Source organism: Phytophthora parasitica (genome assembly GCF_000247585.1).
Source record: "Phytophthora parasitica INRA-310 unplaced genomic scaffold supercont2.19, whole genome shotgun sequence".
Classification (NCBI taxonomy): Eukaryota; Oomycota; class Peronosporomycetes; order Peronosporales; family Peronosporaceae; genus Phytophthora; species Phytophthora nicotianae.
Window position 1 is genome coordinate 873,707 of NW_008649005.1, and position 21,403 is coordinate 895,109.

The 21,403-nt window shown below is 50.4% G+C and overlaps 11 protein-coding genes across 11 annotated transcripts in view; 6 read left to right on the top strand and 5 right to left on the bottom strand.

The window, feature by feature from the left end:
• PPTG_22598 (hypothetical protein) overlaps positions 1-731 on the bottom strand; it is a gene marked incomplete at its 5' end in the record, with an annotated part of 1,870 nt that extends 1,139 nt beyond the window's left edge. Inside the window, one exon of the mRNA XM_008905204.1 lies at positions 1-731. Within this exon, the coding sequence (XP_008903452.1) occupies positions 1-731 (731 nt within the window).
• Positions 732-2,358: 1,627 nt separating this feature from the next.
• Positions 2,359-4,221, top strand: PPTG_10444 (hypothetical protein). The gene has a single exon (XM_008905140.1). It carries the CDS (start codon positions 2,453-2,455, stop codon positions 4,043-4,045), a length of 1,593 nt encoding a protein of 530 aa, XP_008903388.1. The 5' UTR covers positions 2,359-2,452; the 3' UTR covers positions 4,046-4,221.
• A 741-nt stretch (positions 4,222-4,962) lies between these two features.
• On the top strand, positions 4,963-6,463 carry PPTG_10445 (hypothetical protein; the record flags this gene model as incomplete). The annotated part of the gene is made up of 1 exon (XM_008905141.1): positions 4,963-6,463. The coding sequence occupies one exon, from the start codon at positions 4,963-4,965 to the stop codon at positions 6,394-6,396; it is 1,434 nt and encodes a 477-aa protein (XP_008903389.1). The 3' UTR covers positions 6,397-6,463.
• On the bottom strand, positions 6,429-8,021 carry PPTG_10446 (hypothetical protein). Its single transcript, XM_008905142.1, has one exon. The coding sequence runs from the start codon at positions 7,984-7,986 to the stop codon at positions 6,556-6,558; it is 1,431 nt and encodes a 476-aa protein (XP_008903390.1). The 5' UTR covers positions 7,987-8,021; the 3' UTR covers positions 6,429-6,555.
• Positions 8,022-9,251: 1,230 nt separating this feature from the next.
• On the bottom strand, positions 9,252-10,679 carry PPTG_10447 (hypothetical protein; the record flags this gene model as incomplete). The annotated part of the gene is made up of 1 exon (XM_008905143.1): positions 9,252-10,679. The coding sequence occupies one exon, from the start codon at positions 10,677-10,679 to the stop codon at positions 9,252-9,254; it is 1,428 nt and encodes a 475-aa protein (XP_008903391.1).
• A 586-nt stretch (positions 10,680-11,265) lies between these two features.
• Positions 11,266-12,392, top strand: PPTG_10448 (hypothetical protein). Its single transcript, XM_008905144.1, has 3 exons — positions 11,266-11,471; positions 11,537-11,872; positions 11,936-12,392. The coding sequence occupies exons 1-3, from the start codon at positions 11,298-11,300 to the stop codon at positions 12,248-12,250; spliced, it is 825 nt and encodes a 274-aa protein (XP_008903392.1). The 5' UTR covers positions 11,266-11,297; the 3' UTR covers positions 12,251-12,392.
• A 27-nt stretch (positions 12,393-12,419) lies between these two features.
• Positions 12,420-14,533, top strand: PPTG_10449 (hypothetical protein; the record flags this gene model as incomplete). Its single annotated transcript, XM_008905145.1, has 7 exons — positions 12,420-12,818; positions 12,993-13,113; positions 13,179-13,259; positions 13,344-13,669; positions 13,722-13,835; positions 13,892-14,431; positions 14,492-14,533. The coding sequence occupies 7 exons, from the start codon at positions 12,420-12,422 to the stop codon at positions 14,531-14,533; spliced, it is 1,623 nt and encodes a 540-aa protein (XP_008903393.1).
• Positions 14,534-14,607: 74 nt separating this feature from the next.
• PPTG_10450 (hypothetical protein) lies at positions 14,608-15,530 on the top strand. Its single transcript, XM_008905146.1, has 2 exons — positions 14,608-14,934; positions 15,038-15,530. The coding sequence occupies exons 1-2, from the start codon at positions 14,802-14,804 to the stop codon at positions 15,289-15,291; spliced, it is 387 nt and encodes a 128-aa protein (XP_008903394.1). The 5' UTR covers positions 14,608-14,801; the 3' UTR covers positions 15,292-15,530.
• A 27-nt stretch (positions 15,531-15,557) lies between these two features.
• On the top strand, positions 15,558-18,624 carry PPTG_22599 (3-hydroxyisobutyrate dehydrogenase). Its single transcript, XM_008905205.1, has 4 exons — positions 15,558-15,676; positions 17,511-17,994; positions 18,065-18,224; positions 18,298-18,624. The coding sequence occupies exons 1-4, from the start codon at positions 15,584-15,586 to the stop codon at positions 18,533-18,535; spliced, it is 975 nt and encodes a 324-aa protein (XP_008903453.1). The 5' UTR covers positions 15,558-15,583; the 3' UTR covers positions 18,536-18,624.
• Positions 18,625-18,633: 9 nt separating this feature from the next.
• Positions 18,634-19,324, bottom strand: PPTG_10453 (hypothetical protein; the record flags this gene model as incomplete). The annotated part of the gene is made up of 3 exons (XM_008905147.1): positions 18,634-19,057; positions 19,127-19,266; positions 19,322-19,324. 3 exons carry the CDS (start codon positions 19,322-19,324, stop codon positions 18,634-18,636), a joined length of 567 nt encoding a protein of 188 aa, XP_008903395.1.
• Positions 19,325-19,390: 66 nt separating this feature from the next.
• PPTG_10454 (hypothetical protein) lies at positions 19,391-21,364 on the bottom strand (the record flags this gene model as incomplete). Its single annotated transcript, XM_008905148.1, has 1 exon — positions 19,391-21,364. One exon carries the CDS (start codon positions 21,362-21,364, stop codon positions 19,391-19,393), a length of 1,974 nt encoding a protein of 657 aa, XP_008903396.1.
• Between the last annotated feature and the right edge of the window lie 39 nt (positions 21,365-21,403).

The following is a 21,403-nucleotide window of genomic DNA, read 5'->3' on the forward strand; positions in this document are numbered from 1 at the left end:
CCTTCAACACGCGCGTGTGCGTCCAGCCAGCCATTCCACTGGCATTTGATGCCTGTGCGTTCCCGCAGCTCGGCCTGATCGTGCTCAATAGTATCCCAGCGGTCATTAGTGAGATCGACACCGCCTACGTAAGCGACGAGATCGCGGCCCTTGCGTACAATCACCGACTTCTGGTGGTGCGACGACGTAGGGAACGGCAGGCGGTCATCGTACACGAAGCGGGCCGGGCCGTACTTCTCTGGCGGCGGCAGAGAATTGATGAGGTCGCGCACCTCGTGATTCTGTGCACGCTCCGTGAGGTTGGACCACACGAGCATACGCCAGTCAGCACCACGCTTCACTGCACCCTCAGCTAGATCGCATAGCTTCGTATCGGGCTCGTGCGGCTTAAACGGCACATTGCAGGTTCCCCACCCGGTGAGGTACACTAGATCTCCGTCGCGCACGGAGTTCATGTCATCGGCTACGTCGCTGAAGTAACCAGCAGAAGCAACATAAAGTTTCACACGGTTACCCGTGGAATACAGGTGCATGCCTTCGCGCTTGGATCCGTTGCGAGACCTTAGCATTTCGTCTTCAGTCAGGAACCAGCGCGTCGGCTCGAGGTAAGGTTGGTCGAATGGGGCGGTGGCATCCTTTTCAGCCTTTTTCTTCAGGTGGAACGGGTCGACGATGAACTCGAAGGCGCGGCTCAAACCTTTGGAGAAGTCATCGAAAGGCGAGGCAGACATTGCGCTAGAGTCGCAGTATGCTCAAGGGAGTGAAAAGCGGAATGAGGGAGAATTAGGCCTAACAGAGCTGACGGCGTGATTACTACAACGCGAAAGTTAATGAATGAGGAAGCCATAATACGATATGCATGTAGCACTTGTAGACACTTCAACCGCTTAAATAAAATCATTGATTTTGCCTCTATGCGATTGTTTTTCAATCTGAGCGTAATCCACCTGGCAACCGTGAATCCCATTGGTAAACAAACTAATGCCGTGTTCTGCACGGGGAGCTCTGGATTTTCATGCTAGTATTCTATTGTTATTGCTGCAGTTCTTGCAACAACTTGTGAATGGTCCCTGTCGAGTATTGACAAGTACTACTAAGGATAACTTCCACGGGTAGTGTACTCCACAGACCTGTGCTTTTACGGCACACCTACTAAATGTTTGCGCTTTTGCTTGTGCTTTTAATTATGTATAGGCAAACTCCTTAAAGAATATACCTTTGCCGGTTGTTTGACAAATCTTCATTCAGTAAGAACGAGTAGCTACGGATGTTCTACTTCGTTTACTGTAATGTTACGTCGTCGTTGTTGCTGCGCGCTTGTTCCCAATAGAGTTGAAACTCAACCTGAAAGCAAATGGTTCCACGAAATAAAGCTGGCCAAGTATTTTTACGACAACTTACAGCGACGACCTCTGTAGTAAATTTCTCGGTGTATGATCAGTAGCAACCATATCAACATACATTATAACGTAGAGAGAGAGAGAGAGAGAGAGAGAGAGAGAGAGAGAGAGAGAGAGATTATGGCAGAGACTGATAAACCAAGATGCAACCGGGCTACAGCAACCTAATGGACAAATATATGTATTGCCCCCTTTCTCTATTCCCTTTAGCCCCGTCGACTTTCCATCCCTTGGAAGACATTCACCATAAATAAATTACGTTTGTCGTCCGTAATTTACCGATGATGTTGCACTTGGCCGCCACAAGCAACATCCACGTGTTTTACATGACGGGTACGAGATATCAAGGTATGACATTCTTGATTAAACTAAGGTACGAGCAGAAAGCACGTGAATCAAATATCAGGAGACAAAAACCATTATATTGGGTACGACTTTCCTGTGGCAATCTTATATAGCAGTAGTATCAAAGTCAACACAACACGGATTATTTGCAAAGTTTGAGTTGCTTGAGTAATTTTGGGTTTTTGAGGCAACGGTTAGAATGACTCGACTACTAAACTCTGGATATGAAATTTGTAAAGTCCAGTAGGCATCTGGCCCAGATTCTGGGTGCCTTCCAAAACCCACATAAAAAGTCGCCAATTAAAATTTAACGACGGAGAAACTGTTTGGTGATACTACTTGTTGGTCTCATCAAACAATTCTATCCGACTTTCAAGCAGCTACGTGATTAAACACACGACTGAGCTTCACTATACCCGAAGGTCGCGATTGAGACTCCGGTTCATCCTCAAAAATCCAGCTTGCACTGCCTGATTTTAATCAAGTATCCGGTCGCAGATAGTATACAATGGTCCTTACAGATTCATACTTGTAGAAAACACGTGAGTCATCATCTATACATATGTACCCATCCGTCCGCATGTGAGGAGGTATACCAAGCATATCACATCTACGTGCGTGCTAAAGATCTCATTCATTCCAGCTTCTGCGCCCTCGAGCTCAAGCCGCGCGCATCTTTATTCTCTTGGTTCTTGTGCATATTTGTCATGGACGGACTCAGCCGCGCATTTCACTTCATCGTCGATCCCTTCCAGAGTGAGAAGAAGCCCGAGAAGGAGGCCACGGCCCCCTTTGACCAGCCTTACCTTGAGCCAACGCGATGGTTCCTAACTGAGGAAGAGATGCGCACATCGCGCGACGGGTACCAGCGTGAGGGCATCCATCTCTACACTAAGGGTAACCGCGTTAAGCTCTACGTGGCCTCTGCTCCTTACTTCAGCGACGTGGCCGACGACATGCTGGAGGTGCGTCGTGGAGACCTGGTCTACCTCACCGGCTGGGGCACGTGCAACGTTCCTTTCAAGCCCCACGAGCCCGGCACGAAGTTCTCTGAGCTGGCCGAGCACGCCGTTAAGCGCGGCGCCGACTGGCGTATGCTCGTGTGGTCCAATATCACGGAACGTGCGCAGAACCACGAGCTGCGCGATCTCATCAATGCGCTGCCGCCTCCAGAGCAGTACGGCCCCGCCCGCTTCGTGTACGACGACCGTCTGCCGCACGCCACGTCGTCGCACCACCAGAAGTCGGTGATCGTACGCAAGGGCCGCGATCTCGTCGCCTACGTGGGCGGTGTGGACCTCACCAACGACCGCTGGGACACAATTGAGCACGACCAGGCCGAGCTGCGGGAACGCACAGGCATCAAGTGTCTGTGGGACGGCTGGCTGGATGCCCACGCCCGCATTGAAGGCCCTGCCACTAAGGACGTGGCTCAGAACTTCTTCGACCGCTGGAACTCGGACAAGAAGCCGTCGCAGGACCTCATGGACGACCTGCTGGACTTCGAGAACCCGGACTTCTCCAAGCTCCCGCCCATTGACGAGGGTGAGATTCCGCTCGACATCCCGCAGGATGGCACCCACGCCGTCCAGCTGTGCCGTACCTTCAGCCCGGACTACGATCACTACGACTTCGCGCCGCAGGGAGAACAGTCCATCTTCCACGCTCGCATTAAGGCCATCCGCAACGCGCAGAACTACATCTTCATCCAGGACCAGTACTTCATCCTGGTGCCGGAGCTTCTGGACGCTATCATGGAGATGATGCCCAGCATCGAACGCTTCATTGTCATCGTGCAGCGCACTGTTGAGGCTGGTTACACGGGTTACGCCAAGTACCTCTATGACATGGTCGCTCCGATCCAGAAGGCGTACCCGGACAAGTTCAAGCTCTACACGACCAAGGAGTCGAAGCAGCTCTACATCCACAGCAAGCTGGTGATTGTCGACGACGTGTACGTGTCGCTGGGCTCGGCCAACTGGAATCGCCGCAGTATGACGAGCGACACGGAGATCGGCATCAACATCGTGGACACGGAGCTGGTGCAGTCACCTGACAACATCACGGTGAACAAGCTGGCGCGTAACTTCCGTATCCAAAAGTTCATGGAGGCGACGAAGCTCACGTACGACAAGCTGGACGCGATGACTTTCTTGGAGGCGTGCGACGCGCTGGAAGCTGCGGCTCATGATGATGGCATCAGCATCATCGAGCCTTACTCCGTGGAGGACCAGGCGCACTTCGATTTTGTGCCGGACGCTCTGCGCCAGATTGTGGATCCGGACGTTGAGGAAAACTAAGCGTCTCCAGACTGTGTGGTGGTTGCATTTTTTTCTGTATAAGTTTCCGCTTTGCGAGGTTGTTTTCTTGCTCTTGTGTGAGATGATAGCTATATTGCGTCCATCAAGACCGTGAAGAGCGATGCAATAATAAAAAACAATAAAAAAAAAAAGATTTGGGAATGCATGTTGAAGATGGTGGAGGTCTTTTGGAATTACTACCACTACAGTAACAGTAAAGTTTTGAGTGTAGTTTCGCTGACAGCATCGATAACTTCGGAGGGCGCTCTGATGCCATGTCAGTCTCGCGGTTTTATCTTGGTCGGCTTTTGATCTTGAACAAAGCAAGTTAGCTTCTGAAGATCGCTCCATTATTGTTGAGCTTGGTCTGTTTCGATGTAATCGATCGTGGAATTGCTGCTATTAGTCCCGTTATCCAGTAATATATACTTAGAAATAAACATACTGTAGACCTGCTGTGGCTAATTACCAGGGGTAAGTTTTCGGTGTCATGTAATGTGAAAGCTTTCGCCATCTTCTTGTAGACCACTATAAAAATGAGGAAGGTGAGTTTCTAGATAACAATCCTAACATGCTGCACCTCAAGTGTTCACTGAACCTCACCTATGCTAGCTGAATCCGACCATTTCAACCACTATACGAGATGGCGGACCGTTTCACATCGGTAGCCGCACTATTGTTGTTAAGTCTTGCAACCGAGTTGCATATATTCCAGCATGGGCAGAGCTTGAAGGGACTTACCATAACGAACGACAGGCTTCCACCATTTCCGTTGATGCAACGGACAAGGTCATGCCCGTTTGTCGCGGCTAAGACAACGCGACCCCCTGAGTTAGTGTCTGGTTTTCTTTATTTTCTTTCTCATTCTCGAATTGGCGTCGCTTCCCCAACTTACTCAACACGAAACCTGGTTTAAAATGGACAACATAGCCAAAGAACTCGAAGCCGGCAATTATGAAAGGCAAAGCTCGCCGACTTTCAAAGGAGAACGCACATCAATCGTCAGCGCCTCGATCCCACATTTGCTACTGATCTCCATGCCCCGAATGGCCATTAGGATGGCCTGGGCAGCTCAATGGGCTGCACTTGGTCCCTATCTCGGCACAATGATGCCCAAGTACGCCGTTCAACTCACCCAGATCATCGGCCCGGCAACAGGTATCCTTGTGGCTCCGATAGTTGGTGCATTTAGTGACCGGAGCACTAGCAAATGGGGTCGTCGTCGACCTTTCCTGATGTACGGTGCAGTCACCAGTGCCATTTGCTGGACGGCTATGGGATACACTCGTCAGATTGGTGACGCGCTGGGCGACACCGGTAGCGGCAAGAAAGGAGAAGAGACTCAACGATTCTGGACCATCTTCTTGACGATCTTCTTCTACACTTGGATGGACATCACCGTGAATGTGGTGCAGACCCCCCTGTTTCTGATGATATCTGACTTCGCTGGTGAACGCCAAACACTCGCCTCTTCCCTCAGTCAGGGTTGGTCTTTGCTCGGATCGATCATGGTCTCAGGCTACATCTACCTGTTCGGTGCGGCCCACCTGACGCTTCGCTGGTTCCTCTGCATGCTGTCGGTAGTGATGGTTGGTACAGTTTCGATCGCGTGCTTCTTCAGTCAAGAGCGTCCACGTGGTAAACTTGAGCTGCTCACAGAGTCGAGGTGGCAGCAAGTGAAGAGCGCTTTTGAGTCCATCTACGACGGCTTCAAATCACTTCCAGTAGAGCTGCTAAAGTACTGCATCGTGATCTTCTGTGTCATGTATGGCTTTACAGCCTACAACGGCAACAAGGGGCAATTCTTTGGTATCGAAGTGTACGGTGGCACAGCGATTGGTGCCAAGACGTGTGCACCTGACTGCACCGAGGCTCAAGACGCGTACAACCATGGAGTTCAAGTCGCCGGAGGAAGAACTGATTTCCTCTTCAGCATTGTTGGCTACATGTACTCGTGGGTTTTGCCGTGGCTTGTGACGAAATTTGGTGCCAAGTGGATGCTCGTGGTCTCGCTATTCCCCCAGTCCTTGTTGATCGTCATGGCCTTCTCCACTAGTGTGTCACTTAACGTGGCCATTGTGATCTTAACCTCGCTCACTATTACCACTCTCTTCGTGCTCAATGTCCCCGTGATTGTTCATGTACTTGGACATGATGCTGATATCGGGGTCTATGTTGGCGTCTTCAACGCGAGCAACTGTCTTGGTCAACTACTCAACTTTGCTGTCGGCGCTGCTATCGTTGACTCCTCCATGGGCTACAAGCTACCGATATTTCTTGGCGGTCTCATGAGCTTCTTCGGTCTGGTGTTTACTCTATCCCTGTTCAAGGTCAAGATGCACTCCATGTAGATACCAAGACCAATGAATCTAGTAATAGGAGCCATGTGGAAGCAATAGCAAATAATTTTATATGTTCACTGGTTGCTGAACGTTTGAAAGTCCTAGAAACGAAAGAGATGGACGAGCAGAGTACCGCAATCTGCAGGTTCGGTGCAATCAAGCACCGCTTTACATGGAATACATCTTCATCTTGAAGAATAGCAAGGCAGTAATAAAGCCGAGGGCGCTCATGATGCCTCCAAGGAACACTGGAAGTTTGTAGCCCAGCGAAGTTTCAACAAGTCCTGAACCAATGGCAAAGTTCAGCAGTTGACCAAAGCAGTTGGCCGAGTTGAGAGCACCAACATAGATACCGATCTCCTCGTCCTCACCGAAGACGTGGATGATCACCGGCACAATGAGAGCGAACCACACGGCTTGGGTGATGCTAGTGATGGCAACGATAAAGACGTTGAACGTCACGTTGCTCGTCCATGCCATGACCATCAGGAACATCTGCGGGATGGTCGAGAACGTCAGAACCCACTTTACACCAAACTTGTGCACCAGATACGGCAGCGTCCACGAGTAAATGTAGCCAACGATGTTGAACAGCAGATCGGCACGGCCACCGGCAATACTGACACCGTCGTTGTAGGCATCCTGTTCGGGGGTGCACGGGTCACAAGTGTCGGCGTTTTCAGCCGAGCCATCGTACACCTCGAGGCCAAAGAATTGCCCCTTGTTTCCATTGTATGCTGTGTAGCCGTATTGGACGAAGAAGAAGCAAACGCCGTAGATGGCTAGTACACCAGGAAGCGTGCGAATACCGTGGTATACGGACGCGAAGGCGTGACCGATACGCTTCCAAGTGGACACAGCATCGACTTTACTAGGGTCCAGTGGGGTCTCCTTTCCGAAAAGGACTGCAACGCTGATGCAAATGAACATCGTAGCCGACAGCATCCACATAAATTCGTGAAGTGTCTTGTGGGCGGCTCCGAAGAACTCGATGTAGCCGGCGACGAGGATCGAGCCCAAAGTTGACCACGCCTGACCCAGAGCAGCTCCCGTGGTCTGACGATCACCGGCAAAGTCAGCCACTAGAAGCATGGCTGGAGTTTGCACGACGTTGACGGTGATGTCCATCCACAGGTAGAAAAACACGGTGAGGATCGACGTCCATGTGCGATCGGTTGGTTGGCCATCAGTACCGTCACCGTGGTCACCAAGAGCTTCGCCCATATCGCGCGTGTAGCTCATGGCAATCCAACAAATGATACTTAGAATGCCTGCGACGATAAGGAACGGACGTCGTCGACCGAACTTGGCGGTGCTGCGGTCACTGAGAACGCCGATACTGGGGCCGACCAGCACACCGACAATTGGACCGATGAACTGAGTGACTTGGACTGCAAAGTTGGGCAGCATTGTCGACAGATAGGGACCGAGAGCCGCCCACTGAGCCGACCACGCCATGTTGATAGCCATTCGCGGCATGGAAACCGCGAGCAGCAGCCAGATTGGCGGGTGAGACAGCGGAGTCTGCTCATCGGCGCCTTCCTTGGCTCCTCGCTTGGGCGAATTTTGGAGGTCGTAGCCTTTCTCGACGTCGGCCATCGTGAGCAGAGGAGTCCAGTCCGCTCGAGAGAGCAAGTTTGAGAATGAGCGAGTGAGAAAGACACTACCAAGTTAATAGAGTTAGCTCTTCTACGCCAGCTTGAACGTGCGGTGAGCTCGAGCGGGTGACGCTAACCATCCGCTGAGCGAAAAAACAGGCAGCCCAAGTCCAAACTGTGCCACAAACTGCAAAGCACTTTGTTGTTACCTCGAGCAGATGGGATACCGGGGCTTGGTTATCATGCTCGATTTTACGCGGGAGGGATGCCGAATCCATTTCAGGACAACAAAGCTTTATATCGTGGTGACTTTGCTGCAATTTGCTTTGTCTTTATGTCGTTATCTCACACGTGCCAGGCCCTGCCAGCTATTATTTTAATTTTACAAGAAAGGGATACTTGTCCACTGTTGTTGCCTCAAACCACTGCATACCGGCGGTAAATTACCGCCTTGAAGTTATTTAAGTGATGAGCTTCCGAAAAGTAATCCCAGCCGATTTGACTTGGTGCATCTCCTTTGCCAGCACCGCACCCCGATGGGGTCGATCAGGTCGTTTGTTGTGGTAAATATCACTGGGTAAGGGGCACGGTTCGTGCGGCCAAACAACTAGCGCTGCCGACTAAAAGTTTTCATTCAGAGATTAAGGACGTTGTGGAGCCAATGAGTGAGAGAGCAGGCCTAAGATGTACTCTGTACAAGTAATGTATGAATTTATCTTCGGGGTGTCGTCAAGCCACCGTGCTCACGTGTATCATCTGATTCGTCCTGTTTGAAGGTGATGAAAGCGCTCGGAGATGTAAAGTTCCATTTAAAACCTTAAAAGCGCAGCGGCTTCAGCACTGAGCTATACTTGCGACTTGACGTTTGCTGCGCTGGATGTCTTTGTGCTCTTGAAGCTCAAGTCGAACAATTTTCTGCAAACCTCACTTCTCGGGGGGAGCTCATGTCTTCCTTCGAGAGAGTTTGACGAAGTTCGAGATCGGTGAATGGTTCACTGCATTACCACTGGTGATTATGATTTACCGCAAAACTTTTTTTCGCGCCTTCAACGTCAACCGAGTCTGGAGGAACCACACATCATTGATGTACCTGATTAAAAGGCTAACTTCATTTCCAAGTGATCATCGAGGACACGTAACTTACTTCAACGCGATCGGCAGTTAAGGTGGACTGGAACACGTACCAGGAGAACGAAATCCATTAACAAGCCTAACGCTACTGTGTACAAGAACTATACGTGGCCACCGCAAGATCAAAGCAGCTTTTTACATGCTGTTCATCTTCATTTTGTAGAAAACCAGAATCGTGAGGAAGCCCAGAAAGCTGGAGATGCCTCCAACGAAAACCGGCAGTTTGTATCCGAGAGACGTTTGCACCAACCCCGTGCCAATAGCAAAGTTAAGCAGTTGGCCGAAGCAGTTTGCAGAGTTGAGAGCTCCCACAAAGACACCGATGTCTTCTTCCTCTCCAAACACGTGAATGATAACCGGAACAACGAGTGTGAACCAAACGGCGTGCGTGATCCCTGTCGTGGCAACCACGAAGATGTTGAACCCGGGGCTGCTGATCCATGCCATTGCCGTGTAAAGTACTTGAGGGATTGTTGAGATAGTAAGAACCCACTTCACGCCGATCTTGTGCACCATGAACGGCAAGGCCCACGCCCACACGTATCCCACGATATTGTACAGAAGATCGGCACGACCACCGGCAATGCTGACGCCGTGGTTGTAAGCGTCCTGCTCGTCGCTGCATGGGTCGCAACTGTCAGCATTTTCAGACACTCCGCCGTAGACCTCCAACCCAAAGAATTGCCCCTTGTTGCCATTGTACGCTGTGTAGCCATACTGGACGAAGAAGAAGGCCACCCAGTAGATCGCCAGCACTGCCGGGAGTGCGCGGATTCCATGGTACACGGAAGCAAACGCGTGCTTGACTCGAGTACAGGATGACTCGTTGTCCACTTCACGTGGAGATAGTGGCGTTTCTTTGGCGAAGATCACAGCGATACCAACGCAGATGAACATGGTAACGGATAGCATGCCCATGAACCAATGCAGTGTCTTGTAGGCGGCCCCGAAAAATTCAATGTACCCGGCAATTAGAATTGCCCCAAGCGTAGCCCAAGCCATGCCGAGAGCTGCGCCCGTAGTCTGTCGATCCCCAGCAAAATCAGCAACTAGAAGCATCGCTGGGGTTTGCACGACGTTGACCGTGATGTCCATCCAGAGGTAAAAGAACACCGTAAGAATTGAGGTCCACGTGCGATCGGTCTCCCCTCCGTCGGTGCCGTCACCATGGTCGCCCAGTGCTTCACCCATTTCACGTGTGTAGCCCATGGCGATCCAACAGACGATACTGAGGATTCCAGCGACGATGAGGAATGGTCGACGACGTCCCATTTTCATTGTGCTGCGATCACTGAAGACACCAACACTTGGAGCTACCAGCACACCAGCAATTGGCCCGATGAACTGCGTGATCTGGACAGCATACCGAGGGAGCATTGTCGACAGGTATGGGCCCAGGGCAGCCCATTGAGCTGCCCACGCCATTTGAATCGCCATCCGAGGCATGGAGATCGCCAGCAGCAACCAAATAGACGGATGAGATGGGGTTTTGTCACCTCCATCTTGAACACTTTCAAGCTTGGGAGAAGCGTGCAGGTCGTAGCCTTGCTCGAAATCCTTCATCTTCGACAACGAATTCGCTGGGTGGAGATTGCCTCGACGAGATGAAATTGGAGAATGACCTTGGACTTTTACATTCCGAGCAGCATTTGGGTAATCGTTCCATCTTCAACAGCAACACACGGAACCAAGATACCAGGTCGCTGCCTACATGAACAGGTATGCACAACTTGAAGTACAAACCTCGAGAGCTCTGTACTGCTTGCCTCGAGATTAAAAAAAAAAACGTTGTCGGGCAGAAGTTGATGTGTGGTTCCATTTCGCCACGCGGGAAATCGATCACGATGAGATTCATCAGTCGCCATCTTTAATTTCTTGACGCGTTGGCCACAGCATCCCTATGGGTGTTGTTTTGGCTATTCCTTCAGCACCAAATGTGCGATCCTGATAGGTGGCGTTGCAGTGCTTGCTACAGTTGTCTTCACCCTGAGGAGATGGCGGGAGTCCCGTCACGGAATGGAAGTGCAGATCTTATTGCATTCCACCATCTTGTGTTTTTATGAATATTAAGCCAAGCCAATTCCATGACTCGAGATTTGCAACCAAAAAATGTTTTAGGGTCGCGAGCCTTCACCACTTTGAAGGGACGCTTTAGATCCACACTGGACGGGTATAGATATCATGGCATTCCGCTGTGTAGGAAGCCCGCTGGATGAAATGAGGCGGCTGGAGAAGTTGCGTGAGCTGGATCCGGAGTCTGCAGCCAACTTGGTGGCCAACGGGAAGTTGCTAGTCGACTTTGTTCGCGATGGGAATCTGCGAGCACTGGAGTGCGCAGCGGAATATCTTGAGGAGGTAGGATCACCCAGTTGCTATCTGATTATCTAGCACAATGGTGACACGTTTTTCGTTGCCGTCAGGGTCAAATGTTGATCTTTTATACCGTGCGGATGTTTCGAGAGGCGTGCGCGACAAGAAGACTCGATATCCTGCGATTCATGCTGTTGAACGGTTTCGATCTCCAGCAAAGCTACATGAGAGACGTACTACACAGCATCATCGACAACATCGACAGTCCACAAAGTGCTGATGCTGTGCAACCACTTATTCGATTCCTACTGGATGCTGGTGTCGACGTAAATTGGCAACGGACATCCGATCTGTATACAGCTTTACATGTTGCATGCTGCAAGAACCTGTACCCCATAGCGTACCTGCTTGTTCTTTTTGGTGCCGACGTCAACGCAATTGCCGCGGTAAGTCGTGAAACTTTTTGTCGTATTCTTCACTCTTTATCACTGTGAGTTAAACTTCCTCAGAACGATTCGATGCCACTTGCATGCGCAAACAACATTGGGAAAACGACCACTTTAACAGAAGATGAGCAAGCACAGAAGAGCTTGCTCGTTGCTTTTCTAATTGAGAATCAAGCACGTCCAACGTGGAGGAAGCAAACACGCCAAGTACCTTTAACGAGTGCTACAGGCCTTTCGAATCCAGTAACGCAACCGAAACAGCCGATCCTTAGCTTCTCGAGTAGCTTCGGCATTCATTGCAGCATCGATAATTCATCGGACGACGAACATCAAGCTGCTCTCATGTTCGACACGTCAGATCCAACTGAAAGTCTTTGAGTAACTACGGTGATATTAGGAGCAGTTATCAAGCACGGTGATCAAGGAAAACAAAAATATCCTCTTCGTTTGTTCAGATTCTCGAATTATACATAGTACACGGCCTGTCTTACTTGCTGCGAGCACGGTACTTCATCGCCAGAGTTCCTTACGAATCGCTGCGTTAACGATGTCTTGTAGCCTCATTGAGGCCAAGTTCCAGGCGCTGGACCGCACCATCAAGATGCTGTCCAAGTCGAAAAATCATCGGACGCCTGAAGTTGCGTCATCGGAGCAGCTTCGTGAACTTGTCGAAACGAAACCCACCTCTCTTCTGCCTACCATAAAGCCTGTCAAAGACTTAGAGGTCACACGATCCAACCAACCTCACTCTAGGACTAATAGAAAAAGTCGATCGTTGCCGAACACCGCTCGCGAAGAGAAGTCAGAGAAGAAGAGTGAACAGTGGCCACCGCGACCTAGTACTGGAAGGAGATATTCTCGCCAAAGCGCAGCTAAAGTATCCACAGAAAAGTGGGTTGATCCGAAGCAGAAGCGTGCGGAGCAACTACTGCAGGATACATGGAATGTGAGTACTATAGGTGAAAGCAACACAGTAACGACGTACTAACTAGATTATCTGAGCGAAGGAGATCGATTCTGCTGTGAATTGGGGACGAGATACCATCACCAGTCATGAGGCAAGTAGTCGTCTATTAGTTCAAGGTCATGTAATTATACTCTAACGGTTGAGTTTTTTTAGGTTCCTCGATCGAAATTGTTAAACGACAATTATCGAGACGAGAATCAAGAACAAGACTCGAATCCATACGAAGAGCGCGTCCAAGATGAACTTAGTAGTAACCAGATTCACGACGATTTAGGTAAGCTGAACTACGTTGGAAATGCCTTCGAAAACCCAATTTACGATCTTGTTGATGAATCTCAGAGACTTGTAGTGCAGCTGTACACAATGCACTACCACTGCCTAAAAGACCTTTGACGTCTGCGGGCTCTCATCCAAAAAAGAGTAAAGCTCATTTGAATGCCAGATGCCGATCAGCGTTATTAAAATGTTCGGATTCACAGCCGAAAGATTGGTTTTCTCCTTCAGCTGTCGAGACCGCTCCTAAGACGAAGCGCAAGAACCGTCCCAGGACTGCCATCGGGAAAGGCAGCAAAGATAATAAAAAAAGTGTTGAACCTCCATCCCCGCCACGCCCTGAGGTGGAACCAACACCGAAATTAGTCCAGGTTGAAGTCATTAGCGAACCAGACAGAAAATACCCTCCTGCCGTCCCAAAAGCCGACGATCCGACGTTCTACATGCTGGAGTTGAGGCTAGACCATCCTGAACCTTTGGCGAATTGGCGATTCCAGGCATCTTTCACAGACACCTCGGTTGACCCTTCCAAGACAGTTATACTGGACGATCTTATGGTGAGATTTGACTTAGCGTAAGTTTCGAAGAATACTCACATCTAATATGCAGGCGGATGGCGAGAACTGCTTGCTCTTCGATGACCCGCGACTACCACCAGGATCAACCCCATCTCGATTTTTCAATCCGTTCTTGTACTTCCCTGGTCTAACTAGACCGAGTGATGTAAGTGCTATTGATGTAGCTAGGTAATCATTTGTACTTACACTGAGCATTTGCAGTTGTATGGACATGTTTTACGTATCATCGTGACATCACTTCGACCAGTCACGCGTACTGTGATCAACACGTCCGTGCAATTCACATATTCTCCAGACGAAGCTGTTGTGAAGCCACCGGTACAGTCGATCCGACAACGCTCAGAAAATGTAGCCACCCAAGACGTTCGAGTCTTACCGCAACGCAATAGATCTGCTTCTTCCGCATCGAGGCGAGGAGTTAAGGTGTCAAAAGTCCAACAGAAGAAGACGCCGAGGCTACTGCAAAACAATAACCACGAATCGAGTACGAGTAGTCTTGCTATGGACCAGTGCAATCCCTGGTCTTCAAGCGAGCAGAATGACACCGACGCTGATGATCACCAAGCATATACGCTGGGACAAATGTTTACACTGTATCTTGATGAGCCTCGACCGCCATCCCCCACCACACCCACCCGAAAAGATCCAATACCAGAGAACTTGACCCGGTCTCCTCAGACGCCCATAGCCACCATCGACAAGAAGAAAATGCAGCTGCAGAGTCTGCGCGCAAGTATGCGGGTGCGTTAGTATGCTTTGAGTTTGTGGTATTGCCGCACTAACCTGTTTGCTTGTACACAGAGAGAAATGAGCGAGCACAAGATCGACAACTGCAACTTGTAGTGTAGCCACCTAGCTTCATGTTTAGTGTCAACACATATATTTATGTACATTACACCACTTATCAAGAAACCGAAGCTGACTGCATTTTCGGAACATCTGAAGAGTCGAGTTGCGCCACCGAGTGCATCGCTGTCTCTTCGTCCCGCGCCGCCCACAAGCTCGTAGCGCCTTCACGTTACTGCGCTCGCACTCGTCTACACGCTGGTTGAGCTCTTCGCGTTGCAAGCCTGCAGGAATTTCTCGTAATAACTCCTAGAGACTCGGAACAATGGAGGGCCAAGTGGTGGAGCTCACTGAGGCCGAACAAGCCCAGCACCAGCTGCAGATGGAGCAGCAACTCAAGTCCTTCTGGGCCAAGCAGTTGCTGGAGATGGAGCAGCTTGAAGTCGGCAGCGAACAAGGTACTGCACAGACCCAATAGAAGTGTGTCAATGACACACTTCTTTCTGTGACACAAAAAAAAACGTTTGTTGAATGGGACGTTGTGTTATGTTGCTGCTGTAGACTTCAAGAACCACAACGATCTGCCACTTGCGCGCATCAAACGCATCATGAAGTCGGACGAGGACGTTCGCATGATCAGCGCCGAGGCGCCTGTGCTGTTCGCCAAGGCCTGCGAGATGTTCATCTTGGAACTGACGCTGCGTTCGTGGGGATACTCGGAGAAGAACAAGCGACGAACGCTGCAGAAGGAGGACATCCAGACGGCCATTAGGAACACGGACATCTTCGACTTCCTCGTGGACGTCATCAACTAAGGAAACTGCTGAATGTACAGTCACCCTCAGAAGGTGACGATCTTGGACAGAACCCGATAAAAAAGAAAAATTGTTTTGAAGGACTTGAAAGAGATGCCTCTTGTGAAACGAGATGCTATGTAGATGTAACAAGTCACTCGTCTTCAGCTTCACAGCGGAGTATAATGTTACGCGAATGTCGTGTCAAGAACATCTACCTTCGCACAACATTCAATCCACGTCATCGATTTTGATAGCCGACAACTTTCACCTTGAAGTTCGATGTCACATCGACGATGTGTCATTCTACGAGATGCGAGTTCTCACTAATTGTAAAAACCAAGTCCTCTATACTGCTGCCATAATGCGACGAATTAGTACCCAGTGCTTCGGCACTAACAAGAGCGTGGGTGTCATCGGTTTGGGCCAAATGGGCGGACGCATGGCCGACAATCTCCGCAAACACGGACACAAACTCGTCGTGTGCGACCCCGTGTCTGCCAACGTGCAAAGGCAGGTGGACCAGGGAGCGAAAGCCGCTGCCAACGCCCGAGAGGTGGCTGAGCAGTGCGACACCATCATCACCATGCTGCCGTCCACCGCCACCGTCGAGTGTGTGTATCTGGGTGAGGACGGCGTGCACGAGGCATTACGCAGTGAGCATTTGCTGCTGGATTCGAGTACTATCGACCCGATCTTCACCAAGAAGCTGAGCAAGGAGCTTCACGACCGCGGAGCCACGTTCGTGGACGCTCCGGTGTCTGGCGGCGTGGCGGGTGCTCAGAACGGCACGTTGACGTTCATGGTGGGCGGTGAACCAGAAGAATTCGAGCGTGTGAAACCGGTGCTGAAGGCGATGGGCAAGAACCTGGTGCATTGCGGTGGAAGCTGTTCGTTTTTGGATCTTGCGGCAGTTGTATTATACTTGCGTGTCTGATAGTTGTGGTGTCTTGCAGCCACGGGCCAGATTGCTAAACTGTGCAACAATTTAGCTGCTGCCATTCAGCTGACATCAATCGCGGAGGCGACAAATCTGGGAGTTGCGCTTGGCATCGACCCCAACGTTCTGGCTGAGTGTGTTCACAAGATGAGCTTGCACGATAAGGTGACTGCTGACACTGTTTTACATCCCTTTGTTGTGTTCTAGGGTCATGAACTCATCGACTTCGCGGTGTTGGTCTTCTACGACGTACGTTGTGGCTTCACCAGGTTGCTATTTTGCAATCTGGAGGCTTTTAACCCATTGAAATGGTGACAGAAATCATCCTTATCCAGGCATTATACCAGATATCCCCGCGTCGAAAGGTTACGAGGGAGGGTTTGCAGTGCAGCTCATGCACAAAGATCTAGGCCTCGCTTCGTCTTGCGCAATGAGCGCCGAAGTGTCTGTACCGCTGACAAACTCTGTGCTTCAGCTGTTCAATTTGATGGTAAATCACGGCAATGGCCACAAAGACTTCGCCTACATCCTCCCGTTCCTAAAGGGTGGTAAATCTGGATGTCGCTAAATGCACCAAGAAAACAAACAACGTGACTCCATTTCCATCGTGCAATAATTCCGACATCGATACAAGTGCTTGTTCTGCAGACGGACCTTGACCGCTTTGGTGACGACCATTTTGGCCTACATCAGCATGACGTCACCAAACAGCAATATTTCTCAACAGGGAGTACCGATTCGCGTCAAGAAGACGTGATCCAAAGACATATTCTCTTCGACGTTTAAACTCTACGAAAATACTGCGGCTTAACACTCTCCGCAGCACCAAGGAAACCAAAGTCCGTGCACACCGACAAGAAACTGTGGGGCGATCCAACCAGAAAACGCACGATAAGTTGCCTATAACCACTCGACATTCACCATAAACGTCGAAAACCGGCCAATCATCTCTCCTCCATTGCGCCGCCACTCGAATGCCCCATTCCGCGTCGCCCTCAATGACCTACGCGGGTATTGTGACTCTGCCGTGCTGCAAATCCGACGCGGCGGCCATGATTGATGCAGCATTTGCTTTGATGCAGGCCTGCATTCGTACTTAACGCGATCGCCCCTAACTTGAAGTTGGCGAACAATTTCAAGTCAACCAGAAGCCGAATTCAGTGTGTCATTCGCCGTTCCGTCCGGTATCAACCAAGTCGCCAAGTTCGCAATGCTCCGTACGACCTTCCTCCGTTCCAGTCAAGCGCTACGCTTTACTCCCATGTGCCGGGAGATGTCCACCGTGTCCTCTAAGGACCAGGTGGGCGTCATCGGTTTGGGCCAAATGGGCGGACGCATGGCCGACAATCTCCGCAAACACGGACACAAACTCGTCGTGTGCGACCCCGTGCCTGCCAACGTGCAAAGGCAGGTGGACCAGGGAGCGAAAGCCGCTGCCAACGCCCGAGAGGTGGCTGAGCAGTGCGACACCATCATCACCATGCTGCCGTCCACCGCCACCGTCGAGTGTGTGTATCTGGGTGAGGACGGCGTGCACGAGGCATTACGCAGCGAGCATTTGCTGCTGGATTCGAGTACTATCGACCCGATCTTCACCAAGAAGCTGAGCAAGGAGCTTCACGACCGCGGAGCCACGTTCGTGGACGCTCCGGTGTCTGGCGGCGTGGCGGGTGCTCAGAACGGCACGTTGACGTTCATGGTGGGCGGTGAACCAGAAGAATTCGAGCGTGTGAAACCGGTGCTGAAGGCGATGGGCAAGAACCTGGTGCATTGCGGTGGAAGTTGTACGTATTGAACAACTCTAGCGGTATATTTGAGCGGTGTACTAAAGGGTTTACTGTTTATTGTGACCAGCTACGGGTCAGATTGCCAAGTTGTGCAACAACCTGGCTTTGGCTATTCAAATGGCGTCGGTGGCGGAGGCTATGAACCTCGGCACGACGCTGGGTATTGACCCTAAGATCCTCAAGAACATCATGGACACGTCCACGTCTTCGTGCTGGTCTACCCTTGTGTAAGTTGAAGCGAAGAAGCCCTTTATATATTGGGGCGAAGGCTGATAAACTACTATTGTGTTTCTATAACAGCAACCACCCGTACCCTGGTTTGATGGAAAACGTGCCGGCGTCTAACAACTACGAAGGAGGCTTCGCTGTGGGGCTGCACCGTAAGGACTTGGGACTTGCCATGGATTGCGCCAAACACGCCGAAGTGTCGATCCCACTGACCTGCCAAGTGCACCAGCTCTACAACATGATGGTTGCCTGTGGCTACGGCAAAAAGGACTTCAGCTACATGCTCCAGTACCTCAAGAACGGAAAGTAAAGATAAAAGTACGCAGGCGTACTATATGTCAAGTGAGCAGTTTGCAGTTAAACCTTTACAAAAAGAAATGAAAAATACTGTGAAGGTCACTGGGTGTTTTATTGTCCTAGCGCGGCATCACGTTCCGTCTGCTTGACCATGTCACCGTCGATCTTGGCAACTTTGGGGATCCGTTTGAGCACGTTGAGTCGAGCGTCTTCCTTGCTCAGATTCTCGTAAATAGGGTTTCCCGTGAATAGCACGTCTCGTAGTTTGGGTAAACTCGCAAGTTTGTCGAGTTCGTCCCAGCTCTTGATCAAGTTGTTGGATACGTAGAGCGTCGTGAGGTTCGTGAGTCCTGACAGTCCGTCCAGCGTGGCGATGACGTTGTACGACAGCCACAGTTCCTCCAACGTATCCGAGACATCGTCCAATTTCTCGATCTTCTTGATCTGATTCCGACCAAGTGACAGAATCCGCAGCTTCTTCATCCCTGAAAGAGGGATAAGGCGATCAATTGCGTTCGTTGACAACGACAACTGTCTGCAACAAACTCGTTAGATTTCTAAATATCTGTAAAAAAAAAAAAATAAATAAATAAAGATGGCGTACTCGCAGTTCTTGAGCGTGTTGAGCGAGTTATCAAGCTTTGCGATCGGAGGCATCTGGCAATATAGCTTGATCACAGAAGATTCTTCCGCCGACGCCGAGTTCTTGGCCTCCCACGCCTTAATAGCTTGTGCGCATGTAGTCTACAACCCAAACAAGTCAGCGAATTCAATACTTTATCTTCTGCCATTACCGTACCATAGCTTCTAACTCTAGCTGCTCGAAATGACTAGTGACGGAGGATCGCGACTCGCCGGTCGCGACGTTTCAAGGCGCATCGGCGCGTAGCATTTCCGAGAAGGCAAAATTACTATCGTCTTGATCGCGTTTGGGACGCTGCAGACGATATGAAGCTTTGACGATCGTGGGCTCCAAACTGGCCTTGGTAGCTTTCCATCTGGCTTGACCTGCTTCAAGCAACTCGGTGTGGTATTTCGTGCGCTCGAAGTGGTAGATTAAGCTCTTCATCCGCTTATCAAGCTTTGCCAGAATGGGCAAAACTTGGGCGATTGGAATGTTGACTTTCCTGCACAATATCTCCAGTACATGCTCGTATGCTGGATGTAGAGCAGTTCGGTGAGTCTGGTAAAAGACTGGGTAAAAGAACGAGTCCATCTTCTTGTCTCCGTCAACTTCTCGAGATCTCAAACGCTCCATTCGCTCCTCAATTTCCGTGTCACTCTCAGCTAAAACTCCATCGACGTGAATAGCTGGATACGCGTAAAGATCATTCGACTTGAGCCTCTCACACTGATCGTTTCCAGGTTCCTCACGTGTCTGGATGCGTTCTAGCTGTTCAATGTGCATCTGGAGCTCTTCAGGTACAGCAGATTTGTCCGGATCAATGAAAACCTGCTTGGCGAACTGCGTAAATGTATCGAGAGCACGTCGAGGGAGAAGATGCGCGTCGTGTACTGCAGCAACAGGAGGTGCATTGTATCTAACTTCCTCGCTTTCCTTGGTTTCTTCGTCTTGTTTGTGACTCCGTTCGTAGATCCACTCGTGCCAATTCGCACACATTTTAATCGCCACAATCAAATGCGCTACAATCCCCACCTCAGACTCAAGAATCGCATCTACTCTGGCTCGGTCTTTCTTCGTGTGTTTTAGCTTAAATCTGGGGTAGCCGTCGACTTCGGCTTGTAGCATCAGTGGCAGCTCCGTCATCTCTCCTTCCACGTTCATAAAGCCTGTGATCCACTGGAAATTGCGGTATACTTCACCAGGAAACCCCATTGTAGCGCAGATACGGTGAGCTGCAAGTGGCACATTTAACGGGGGTAGACGTAGGCCCATGTGGTACTGAAGATGGTGGGCAGAGTAGGCGATTTGAACGGTAGTCGCTCTGTGACGCAGCATCAAAGATTGGAAGAAACCGGCAACAAACTTCACGGAATCTCGCACGTCCGGGACGTCTGCGCAACACGCGGCCAGCGAATTGTGGTACGGGATCACTCCTGTGGTGACCCATTCTGCGAAATCACTTGGCAGTAAGCCCAGATTTAACACACGAGAGGCGAGCACCAAGATCCCCACTAAGTCCACAATGGAGAACATGTTGAGCTCGTCGAACTTGCGACGTCTAAGTTTGACTCTCTTCCGAGGTTTCTCGCCTGTCTTCTCTTTTTTCTCTTCTGCCTGTTTGTGTTCTTCTTCTTTTACTTCATCTTGTTCGTTTTTCTTCTCCCATTCTGCATCCCACTGCTCCAACAAGTCAAACGTTGCAGCTGGGTCCATGCTCTTCTCCTCTTCCTTGGAGTAGAACAGGAAAAACTCGTTATAACAGCGTAACAACGGCTTGGCGCCCTTAACTCCCCAGGTCTTTAAGAATTTGAACCATAACTCCTTAACTGCCTTCGGGTACTCATCAGCAGGGAATGTGTCGGTCCCCACACGCTCAATGAGCGCTCGAGCCATGGAATCCAGTACCATCTGCGTGGCGATAACACAGTCCAGCAGCTCTGGCAGCTTCTTCTCTTTCTCGTGCTCTTTCGTCTTCAATCGTTTATTTCTCTCTTCACCAATCACAGTCTCGTTTGCATTTCGCTTCTTCTTAACTACACGGCGCTTGAGCGTCTTCAGTACAGTCGTAATGTCCATGCCCATGTCCTCGGCTTCCTGCGTCTCGTTACGCGCCTGTAGAAAACTCTGCGTGCCGCACAACTCGCACACCATCTCGCCGAAGTAGTTCTCGCTAAAGAACGAGTCGCCCACGGCGCCGCAGTTCTGGCATTCCAACATAGCGGCGAACAAGTCTTCGATGCTTCGAATGGTTCGAAG

What these genes read in the sequence shown, in the direction of transcription:
- PPTG_10450 (XM_008905146.1), top strand. Translation starts at nt 14,802, where the DNA reads ATGGAGGGCCAAGTGGTGGAGCTCACTGAGGCCGAACAAGCCCAGCAC. An exon ending in TGAAGTCGGCAGCGAACAAG is followed by an intron (nt 14,935 to 15,037) that starts GTACTGCACAGA and finishes TTGCTGCTGTAG; the next exon opens with ACTTCAAGAACCACAACGAT.
- PPTG_10446 (XM_008905142.1), bottom strand. Translation starts at nt 7,986, where the DNA reads ATGGCCGACGTCGAGAAAGGCTACGACCTCCAAAATTCGCCCAAGCGA.
- PPTG_10448 (XM_008905144.1), top strand. Translation starts at nt 11,298, where the DNA reads ATGGCATTCCGCTGTGTAGGAAGCCCGCTGGATGAAATGAGGCGGCTG. An exon ending in CAGCGGAATATCTTGAGGAG is followed by an intron (nt 11,472 to 11,536) that starts GTAGGATCACCC and finishes CGTTGCCGTCAG; the next exon opens with GGTCAAATGTTGATCTTTTA. An exon ending in ACGTCAACGCAATTGCCGCG is followed by an intron (nt 11,873 to 11,935) that starts GTAAGTCGTGAA and finishes AAACTTCCTCAG; the next exon opens with AACGATTCGATGCCACTTGC.
- PPTG_22599 (XM_008905205.1), top strand. Translation starts at nt 15,584, where the DNA reads ATGCGAGTTCTCACTAATTGTAAAAACCAAGTCCTCTATACTGCTGCC. An exon ending in GCTTCGGCACTAACAAGAGC is followed by an intron (nt 15,677 to 17,510) that starts GTGGGTGTCATC and finishes TCTAAGGACCAG; the next exon opens with GTGGGCGTCATCGGTTTGGG. An exon ending in TCGTGCTGGTCTACCCTTGT is followed by an intron (nt 18,225 to 18,297) that starts GTAAGTTGAAGC and finishes TTTCTATAACAG; the next exon opens with CAACCACCCGTACCCTGGTT.
- PPTG_10444 (XM_008905140.1), top strand. Translation starts at nt 2,453, where the DNA reads ATGGACGGACTCAGCCGCGCATTTCACTTCATCGTCGATCCCTTCCAG.